Here is a 10,893-nt window from a genome sequence, read left to right on the forward strand (position 1 = left end):
TAACCACCTCATTTGTAAACTTAAACCGACATATAATTTCGTTCTAATTGTAAAATCTAAACTCTAACCACCTCATTTGTAAATCCAAACCAACATATAATTTCGAATTAATTATAAAATCTAACCATAATTCTCATTTATAAACTCAAACCGATATATAGCCTCGTTTAGTTGTAAAATCTAAAATAAGGCAATATTTAATTTTTCTTAATTAAAAATAGACAAAATTTATTTCCCTAATTTGATTTAGTTTTTATTTAATTTTGATTTGTTTTTAAATAAAACGATAGATAAAATATTCTGATTGGTTGAGAGATGAGGAGGTGAATACAATAAGTCTTACACCCTAAAATTCATCTCTATATATAATCAAATATAAAGTTTAGAGAAAAGAAAATAAGAAAATAGAAATAATCATAAATAGCTAAATAGAAATATTCCTAATAATTTAGTCTGGTGTGACAAATAAATAGGGTTCTTCCAAACCGCTGCACGGTGTTTCTTATCTCTCTCCGATCTCTATTCCTCTTCTATTTTTTTGGTTTTCTCCCTATCAAATCTTAATTACTAACCTCATAGTCAGAAGTACATTCATATGTTTTTCCGAATCGATCTTCGTGTAAAGTAATTGATCTCAACCTAGCTAGCTATTTCTTCCGTAAGAAGAAAAATAATGTCGGCGGGTGTAATAATCACTGAGCAGCCTCCAGAAACCATAACATGGATAGAGAAAACGGCACGTATGGTTACAGTAAAGGGGCCGGAGCTTGAGAAGTTGATCATGGAGCTTAATATGGACAATACAATATTCAGTTTTCTGAGGAACTCAGACCACCCTTGTCACGCATTGTACCAGCAAAAGCTTGCTGAATACCGTTTTCAGAACCAAGGAGGTGGATCTCAGGAGCTTGTATGTGATGCAAAATCCCACCTTGAGCCTCTTCTTCCCTTAAAGGAGCCTTTCACTCTTTATGATGCGCTTGTTGTTTCTTATTCAGGGGTATTAAAACCATCCAACGGTGCTATGGTAGACTCCCTTCTTGATGGTTTTTTCAACAGTCTCCAATTAGAGAAGCTGGAGGAAGGTGTGGAGACTGCTGTGATTGATTTGCATGCTTTTGTTAATGGTCTTGACTATTTTCTCACATGGACGATGCTGTGCCACCACCTGGACCCCTCTCAATGATGATGCAATGGCCAATGCAGCCTAAACTACCTGATGCTTCATCTACTCATGAGTGTCTAGGCCATGCAGAAACCGTTCTGGGGCCTCTTCCTATAAGGATCACACTCAAGGAGCTTGGTATTATTAAGCTCACATCCCAGTTTGTGGCGCGGTATGGGAAACGTTTTCGCCAAGCTTTGATGATGAGAGTGGCTATGAACCCTCTGTTTGAGTTTATGTTTTTCCGCCCCTCTTTCAAGAAGCCAATGCCTATGAACCCTCCGTTTGATTTTCTGGATCCAACTGAGATAAGGTTCAATATTTTCACTGTGCTTGTTGATGCGTATTCCAGAGTACTAGTGTCTTCCAAAAAGATGAAGAAGAGTGATGCTTGTTCGAGGGCCGTTCTTGAGGGCTTTTTCAACTGTCTTCAATTGCAGAGGCTGGAGGAAGGAGTTGAGAGTACTTTGATTGATTTGCATGGTTTTGTGGCTGGTGTTGACTGTTTTGCTCACATGGACGTTGCTGACTATTCTGCTACCATGCCACCACCTGAACCCCTTTCAGTGATGATGAACCGGTTAACACAACAAACTCAGCCTGATCTGCTTTTGCAGCTTCCATTGGGATCTCAGCTTGCTAATCACGGTCTTGGTAAGCGATATGAATGTACAGGCGATACTTCTTTCCGTGCTCCTACTCGAAGAAGCCTAACATTTAGAGTCCCTGCTATGGGGATCACACTCAAGGAGCTTGGTATTATTAAGCTGACAGCACAGTTTGTGGCGCGGTATAGCTCTGAATTTTCGCGTGCTTTAGAGAAGATAGCATCGTTTGAGTTCTTGGATCCTTACGATAGCCGTTTCGATTTTTACTTGGGGCTGTTTACTGCGTATATAAAAGTGTTAAAGTCTTCTATCAAGCTCAAGGAGCCTGATGTTTGTATGTTGTCGACCGTGCTTGAGGGTTTTCACCAACGTCTTCGATTATGGGAGCTGCACAAGGGAGTGGAGGAGATAGCTATGATTGATTTGCATGCTTTTGTGGGTGGGGTTGACTGTTTTGCTCACATGGAAGATAAAGACTATTCTGCTATCATGGATCCACCTGAACGCACGTCGATGATGATTAACCAGCTAACACAAAGGCAGCCACCTACTCATCATGAGTGTGTAGGTGATGCCGCACAATCTGATCAGGAGGCTCAATCCTCAAGGGAGCAGCGTTTAAGACGTGGATATGTTTTCCATATGCATTTGGTGCTAAGATCACGCTCAAGGAGCTTGGTATTATGAAGTTCACAGCTCTGTATGTGGCGCGTTATGGGATGCATTTTTGTCACGATTTGATGAAGGAAGTGGTTATGAAACCTCAGTTTAAGTTTATGGAGCCAACTAATAGCATGTTCAGTTTATATAGTGTGATTGTTGATGCGTATTCAAGAGTATTAGAGCCTTCTGATGATGCTTGTACGACGACTGTTCTTGAGGACTTTTTCTGCCGCCTTAGATTGGAGAAGCTGGAGGGAGAAGAAGAAGCTATGATCGACGAAGCTATGATTGATTTGCATGCATTTGTGAGTGGTGTTGACTATTTTGCTGTTCTGGAGGATGCTGACTATTCTGCTTTAGTGCCACCACCTCATGGTCAGTTTGCAGACGCTTCAATGGGGATGATGCCACGACCCGAGGGACCAGAGGCAAAGAGACAAAAGCTTGAAGCTTGACGACAACACAACAAAAATAGTGTGAAATAACACAGAACTTTTAAATTTTTACCTAATTCAATTGCTGTAAGTTACATGTCTGTGTTCTAGACAAAATCTTAAAACATACATTTTAAGAAATCGAGGGTAGAAAGGGATTTAGGATTGTTTCCACTTTAACCTCTCTTGCAGATTGTTTCTTTCATATGCTTTGCCATCTTTGATAGAGCTAAAAGAAAGCAAATAAATAACCCGAAAGATCATGATTGTTCAGTATATACCAAAATGGAGGTCCTGTTAGAGGGGATTTTGGCATGAGCAAACATTTTTCTAAAGAATGGGTTGAAACTTCAATACTCAACTTGTGCAGAGTAACCCACGAACTTGAAACCAATTTAAAACAAAACTACAGCGTTCAAAAATCAACTGAAAAATCTCTTGAAGACACAGATCTTAGTCTTGGGCTACATCTCCAAGAACTTGTTCATGTTTGTTCCATAAACCTACGCATTGCTTTGTTTGGAGTTTGGTTCATGGAACTGTTTTCTCTGGCGCAGCTTGACAGAAAATTACCACAGCATCAACATTCCTTCTGACTTGTTCACTTCGGTTTCTGTTGCTTTGTTGGGAATAATAATTCTCTAATTTGCTCTTCTGCCTTGTCTTCTGATATTGCCTGCATGAGTTTTGATTGGCATGAAGTGTTATTACAACATATTACTCTGTTAATACACACAGTTTCTCAGATATCATAGATCAGGAACAAGATTTTAGAATATCAAAGTAGAGAACCAATTTACCCTTGTCGAGAATGCAAACCGCAATGATTCAATTTTAGCTCCTGAGCAAAGCCTGAGGTCAAAACCCAATGAATCTATCCCAATCAACTTCACTTCCTGCAAAAATAAATAATTTACAGCCTGATTAGATTTTCATACACAACTTGAACCTATAGAAATTTCCTGTTGAGTTTCAGTTCGTAACTAGAGCTTCTAGAGTTAAGTTGCAGCTAATTTACCTCTGCTTGAACACCGTTATGTCTCCAACACAGAGATTTGAGGGCTTCAGTTAGTTTGTCACCAGATTCTTCTAAACGGCTTATGATTTCAGCTGATGCATGAGCAATAGCATCAGGTTGTGCTTTTCTGACATCTTCCACCTCAACTTCAGTCTGTTCCCAAAAGTTAAATGACGCTAGTAAGCATAAGCTTGCAATAAAAAGAAGAGTCTAGATAAGAAGTGAAACTTGAAAACGAAAACGAAAACGAGAACGAGAACGAGAACCAAGAAACTAGCAGAATATGAAACAAAGCAAGAACAAGCGTAACACAGTTTTCCAGATATGCGGCAATGGTTAGATAGAAGAGAAAGATATTTCGCAAGAAAATGAACAAATTTCCATATAGCATAGTTGAGAAAATTATTGCAAACCTGATCCCCTTGTGCTGTAATAAGCTGAATTCGTATCATCTCCAGCTTGTAAAATGCCACCACATTTCTTGGTTTTTCACCCTCCGATGAACCTATCTCAGATTCTTCACCACCTGCCTTACTAATATCTGCAAGTTTCTCTTCTAAGTTTTCTGCATCCTTGTTTCCGCTCGTAATTGTAGAATTGCTCTCAGCAAGTCTCTTTTGGATATCTGAATAATCTTCCACTAAGATATGACTCAAAAGTCCCTGGATAGCAAGACCAGCAGATGGCTGATCCATCCAATCAACAGGATCATTCGAAGCAACCTAGATTTAACAAAAACAAATGTGTTAAAAGTTAACCTCAGTCATTCTATTTTAGCCTCTGGAGTTTAAAATGGTCTTGCATAGAATGACAACATTTTTATTAGAATTTGAGACTATAAGTTAACCTCAGTCATTCTCTTTGCAAAGAACATGGGATGACAACTCCTCATTGTTTCCAAATTTGCCCAGTCTCCAAGCGATTCATCGGAATCGGAATCATCCTCATCATCATCGTCGTCTTCATCTTCATCCTCTAGAACAGCAACCCATTCCTGAAGCCAAGAATATCGTTCCTAGTGAAGCATGCTAAGACATGGCAAAAGTATTCCTCTCATAGACTTCCTTAGTAATAGTGACTTATATAAAAGATGAAATAAAATTTGTTAAACCTCCTCATCTTCGTCATCTTCTGTATCCTCACTGTCATCTTCTCCTTCATTCTCATCATCATCAGTTTCATAGTCACTATCAGATAGACCCCTCAGCTCCATTTCCTTGATCATCTCCATTGTATCAAAACCTACTATTACTTGCTGCAATGCATCCACAACATCTTAAAGGTTAGTACAGATTAAGGTAGAGAAAAACCTACACAGAACAGTATAGTCAGCTATAACCAATAGAAACATATCCCTAAAAGGCTGCTTGTTGATCCATGTGTGTGCGTTTAGATTCAAAATAATGGTGATTAACGAAAAAAATGAAAAACGTCACAAGATAGCTGCATTAGCTAATATAACAGAAGAAAAAAAGAAACAGATCTCTCATCCGACAAAGCTTGGATTCAAAACACTTGGAATATACCCCGTTTCGCTATACATATAATGTAAGTAGGATATGCATAACATACCACATAATTATTTTCAGAAGTAACAGACTGCATGACATCCTCATCTTCCTTTACTTGAAAGTATAAATCTGCAGAGCATTTTGGTAATTCAGTTTAATTTGATGGTGTTAGGTAGATTAAATCATGACAGGGAACTAAAATTTCTCTTACTTCCATTCTGATCTGTTATATATGGTATATCAGGCCAGAGAATATTCTCATGAACTCCATCACCAATTGAACCTGTAAGCATCAGGGTTCCTTTATTGTTCACCTGAACAAGACACACTACGGGAAATGTTAGATGCACAAAAAAGGATCATGAACAAAAAATAAAGACAGGAAAACAGAAAATGAAGGAACATATTTCCATAAACACATATATGAAGATGAATATTTGAAGCAACCCATAATAAAAGCAAGCAAACTACTAAACTAACTAACATGTGACCACAACAACAACGCATGTAACATAAGCCATTGGTCCAAACAACGTTTTCACAAAAAAAGATAGCTTCTGCTGATTGAAAAGACGCAATATAACACCTCAATGATGGTTCTAGTAGTTTCTGCAGGTGAAAGCCTGAAATCTCCGGCATTCTGTGGCAAGGAGGCACTGATTTCTTCTGAAGGATGATACCTTGATTTGCCAGTTTGATTTTCTGGATCTGAAGCTGAATCTACGTACTCTGCTGTGGCTTGAATTCGATTCTTCCTTGGGAGTTTTTTTTTTAAATAGTCACCTTTGTACTTCAGAAGTCCACTCCTAGTAAAGTGCATATAAGTCAATTAATTTGTTTTACCACAAATATGAATTTGAGAATTTGAAATATCTAAGCAAAAATTCAAAAGAATCGATCTTTGAGACTTTGACTGGTTCCAAGGTTCACAGACAAAGTATCTAACGTAGTACTAAATTTAACATTCAAAGTTAACAAGAAACATAACTGCATTACTACCAAGTATCTATAAACTAAAGATAAGCTATTTAAAAACAAACCCAACCCGTGAAAGTAATATCTAATTCAATGACGGAGCAAAGTCAATTTACCCATCAATATGGTTTAGACGTTGAGGCTGAAAAACGCGGCGAGAAGCATAATGGAAGCAACTTCCTCCTTCTTCCGAGGTCGAATTAGAACGATACTCTGCAAAGTAATACAAAGCTCTCATAAACAATAAAAAGAGGACATTCGAATAACATAAGATGAACAGAGAGAGGGAAATAGAGATTACGGAGAAACGCCGTCGAGGAGCAAAATCCGGTGGAGAGACGTACGGCCATAACCGACTCAATCATCGGTAATACTACTGTTATCTCTAACCTCTCGCTCTCTATCTCTGAGTTCTGAGCTCAGAAGCTGAAGAAGAAGAAGGATTTGCAGATTAGCCTATCTATTTGGTGAATTTTTCATTACCAGTGATAACGTGTCATACTCTCATTGGTCTACACCCAACAAGATATTGTCTTAAAAAGTGCAACTTTCACAATCATCAAAACGCTGCGTTTTACTCTGTAATGTGTTGTTTAAAATTTAGTTTCTCATCTGTCACCAATAGTCACCACAAGAGCAAACACCAAACCGGAACACATGAAATCTATTGGTGTCTCTGATGATGATCTCACGAGAAGTTATCTGTGAGATGAGCTTTGCTGCAACATGACAATCTCCACAAATCCTAAGATTCTTCGTTATTCTTATGGCGTTATTACTGTCTTCTTCCACTGTGTTCATGAGAGCAAACACAATGGCTAACTTCTCACTGTGAACAGCTAAATGCGTCTCTTTATCTTCTTCCTCTACATCGTGAAGTGCTGATTCTGAATCAGGAACATAACCTAACTCTTTCATTTTCTTTACAAAAACATCCAGCTCTCTGTATATCTCGTCGGACTGCGGGTGTGTCCTGTCGCCTACTAAGAATGTATGAATTTCTCCATTGACCTCAACGTTGCTTGATCCGGGATTTTTCTTTAACCCTTTTCTCTTCATTATATGTCTGATGTTTGTCACTTCTTCCCATCTTCCAGCCTTTGCGTATATGTTAGAAAGCAATACGTAGTAACCCGATTGCTCTGGTGCTAACTGGAAAAGTTTATCAGCTGCTAGTAGACCGATGTCTGTATCAGAATGCACCCTGCAAGCTCCTAATAGGGCTCCCCAAACTCTCTCATTTGGTTCCAGTGACATTTCTTGTATGAATTTGTAAGCTTCTTTCACTTTCCCGGCTCGGCCAAGAAGATCCACCATACAAGCCAAATGCTCTAACCTAGGAGTGATCTTGTAATGATCTGTCATGAGTTTGAAATAACTCCGACCTTCTTCTAGTAAACCTGCGTGGCTACAAGCAGCGAGCGTTGTGACAAACGCAATTGAATCAGGGACGAGACCCGAATCTTGCATTTTCGAAAACAATGCCACTGCGTCACAGCCTTTCCCGCTGAATCCATAAGCTGAAATCATAGCTGTCCAAGACACAATATCACGTGACTTCATGTTCTCAAACACATCTCTCTCTCTGTCTAGACATCCACATTTGGCATACATATCGATCAGTGCATTCTCTAACAACAGATTTGGTATTAGCTTCTTCCTCTCAATGTATCCATGGATTTTCTTACCAAGAGACAGAGCAGATGTATCTCCACAAGCAGGTAAAACACTTGTGATTGAGACTGCATCAGGTTCGAACCCATCAGCCTCCATTCGGGAATACAACTCCACGGCTTCAACAGGCATCGCGTTTTTCATATACACACCGATCATCACATTCCACGAAACCAAACTCTTTTCCCCCATTTTGAAAAACATATCTTTAACATATTTAACGTTTTCAGGAGTTGTATTGCTCACTGCAGCTAACAGACTAGCCATCGTGCCAGCATCATGGCTTATCTTCACAGACTCCATTTCCTTACAAACTTGCAAAGCATCATCAAATCTCTGATTTTGCGCATAACCAGCAACTAACGAGTTCCAAGAGACCACATCTCTTCTTGACATCTCATCAAGTACAAGCCTTGCTTCAGATAAAGATCCACACTTTCCATACATAGAAACTAAACCATTCCCAACAAACAAAGTCGAAGAGAGCCCAACTCTTGTAGCAGACCCATGAATCTTCTTGCCAATGACAATATCCCCAGAGCAAGAACACGCCTTTAAAACACACGGGAAAGTGTAATGATCAGGTCTAACATTACATCCACACATCTTCCCAAACACTTGAATACCTTCACGGTAAAAGCCGTTATTCACATAGCTTCTGATCATAACATTAACGATGATTACGTTTCTCTCAGGAATTTCTTCGAACACCTTACGTGCTGATGCTACATCTTTTAGAGAAGCATAAGCTCTCATAAGTTTAACACCCAAAGACGAATTGTAGCGTAAATCTTCCATAATGATCCTGGAGTGGACTGTTCTAAGTGTTCTGAGATCTGGGTAAGTGTCAAGTACCTGACCAAGCACGAAAGCTGTCTCCTGTGGTGAATCCTGATCGAGTTCCAATTTGGGTAGGGAAGAAGATACTTTTCGTGATTGAAATTTTCTGAATTTCGGAAAATGGAGAAGACGGAGATCGACATTGATGCGTTTCATGAGCTTTGAAATCGAACCTCATCACTATGAGTATCATCAACGCCACTAGCAATTCTAACGGTAAGTTCGGTAACGATGTGTGTAAGCCGGTTCTAAAGGTTAAACCATCAAATATAGTTAAACCGGATCAGACCGGTCTCACATGGCCAATTGGGTTTTAACTTTTAAAATTTGATGTTTTGACAGCGTAAATCTACAGTATATGAGTCATTAAAACTTGATTTAGATAAAGTCATCTTTGAGCTTTGTAATATGTTATATGTCTCATTATATTTTTACTAAGTATGTTTAAGATTTTTCAAGGATTGTTTTACTTTAAGATATACATGGTCTTTTAATTAAAATCTAAGACTTTTGTTGTGTAGATAAAATTATTGTCTCTCTTCTTGGTACTTATTGAAATCAAAGATTCAATCTTTAACAACTATTTCAACAATTTTATTTAACTAGTTTTACTTTTCCTAGAGATGTCATATGTTCCATTTAAAAAATTAAATATTTTGTGAATATATTTAAAGAAGAGTTTTATGATTTAACTTTTATATGCAATATTCACAAGAAATTATTTTTTACAAAGTTTTGAACTTACTTGCTTTATATGCAATATTTGGTCGGTGTTATTATTTATAGCTCAGTTTGGGAACATTATTTTTTTTAACTACCGATGTGGGATACAACTTTTTGAGTTTTTTTTTTTTTTTTGCTGTTAGTGTTTTCTATTACCATACATGTTGGGCCTTAATTGGATTTGGGTCTATTATTAAAAAAAGGTGTAATTATTTGAAAACTAGTAAAGCTAAATAATAACAATTGTATAACAAAATCAATTTATCATGAAACTGAGTAAATTCTTATTTTTTAAACTAAAATTTTCGTTAGACATATATTTGGTCATAGTCAAAACTTACTATGTTTTAGAAAGAGTGTTATTTTAACTTTTTTTTACATAAATTAGGAAAAATTAAATAAACTAATTTCATTTCTACTCTATATTAATACATTAAATACTACATTCTATCTCTTTGTGAAACAAGATAAAACATTAAAAAATGATTCTTTTTTTTAAAAGGGATTTTACATCGCCCTGCAACACTGTAAATTAGATGTATTTGCATCTCTTTCGTGCTACATACATTTTCAGTTTGCTTTTATCATATACAACCACCATTCTTTTTTTGGTTATTATTTTTCTGCAAATGGTAGGAAAACACTCTCAAGGGGCGATAGCGAGAGGAGCTAGTAGGGAGGATTAAATAGCGGAGGTGATGATGATACAAGGAGGGGTTTTTCGGCAAGGGTACATGAGACGCCAGACGAAACATTGGTTTGGCATCTGATCCATAAATACAGAGGAAGGCCCTTGACCTGCGATGCAAGTCTTCATCTCCAAATCAGGGTCAGACACTACAGCAACAGCTTTATGGATATCTAGTTCAAGGTTGAGACTATAATGCCGCCAAGTGGAAAACTTAGTTCGAATAAGATTATGGATCTGTGTATCGAAAAGTATATGATGGTTACGTTGCTTGCGTATGATTATGAACGAACCTAATAAAACGTGTGTGTTGCGTGAATATGATTACGTTTTGTCGATCTAACAGATCTTGTTTCTTTCTTGTGATACCCACACATTCATGAATTTATGAACTTGATTGTTCTCTTTTTATCCAACCATCTATTTATAACAATTATATGAACTTACTGATGATATTGATACTCGGGGAAAACATGTATTTGGAAACTAAGTTTAAGGTACCATATAACTTTGCTGCTCTGAAATGCCCTGTTTTGCTAGTTGCTACCATGTCTTAATCCAAACACTTACCATATTTAATTATTTATCCTCATT

The 10,893-nt window shown here is 37.6% G+C and overlaps 2 protein-coding genes across 2 annotated transcripts; both read right to left on the reverse strand.

The window, feature by feature from the left end:
• Positions 3,115-6,786, reverse strand: LOC104791143 (uncharacterized protein At3g49140). Its single transcript, XM_010516958.2, has 11 exons — positions 6,676-6,786; positions 6,491-6,587; positions 5,986-6,205; positions 5,611-5,713; positions 5,461-5,528; positions 5,000-5,143; positions 4,736-4,882; positions 4,302-4,610; positions 3,889-4,041; positions 3,671-3,766; positions 3,115-3,546 (listed from the first exon to the last, which is right to left on the reverse strand). Exons 1-11 carry the CDS (start codon positions 6,737-6,739, stop codon positions 3,472-3,474), a joined length of 1,476 nt encoding a protein of 491 aa, XP_010515260.1. The 5' UTR covers positions 6,740-6,786; the 3' UTR covers positions 3,115-3,471.
• On the reverse strand, positions 6,907-9,117 carry LOC104791142 (putative pentatricopeptide repeat-containing protein At3g49142). Its single transcript, XM_010516957.2, has one exon. It carries the CDS (start codon positions 9,042-9,044, stop codon positions 6,990-6,992), a length of 2,055 nt encoding a protein of 684 aa, XP_010515259.1. The 5' UTR covers positions 9,045-9,117; the 3' UTR covers positions 6,907-6,989.

The sequence above is a fragment of the Camelina sativa genome, chromosome 6 (genome assembly GCF_000633955.1).
Source record: "Camelina sativa cultivar DH55 chromosome 6, Cs, whole genome shotgun sequence".
Taxonomy (NCBI): Eukaryota; Viridiplantae; Streptophyta; class Magnoliopsida; order Brassicales; family Brassicaceae; genus Camelina; species Camelina sativa.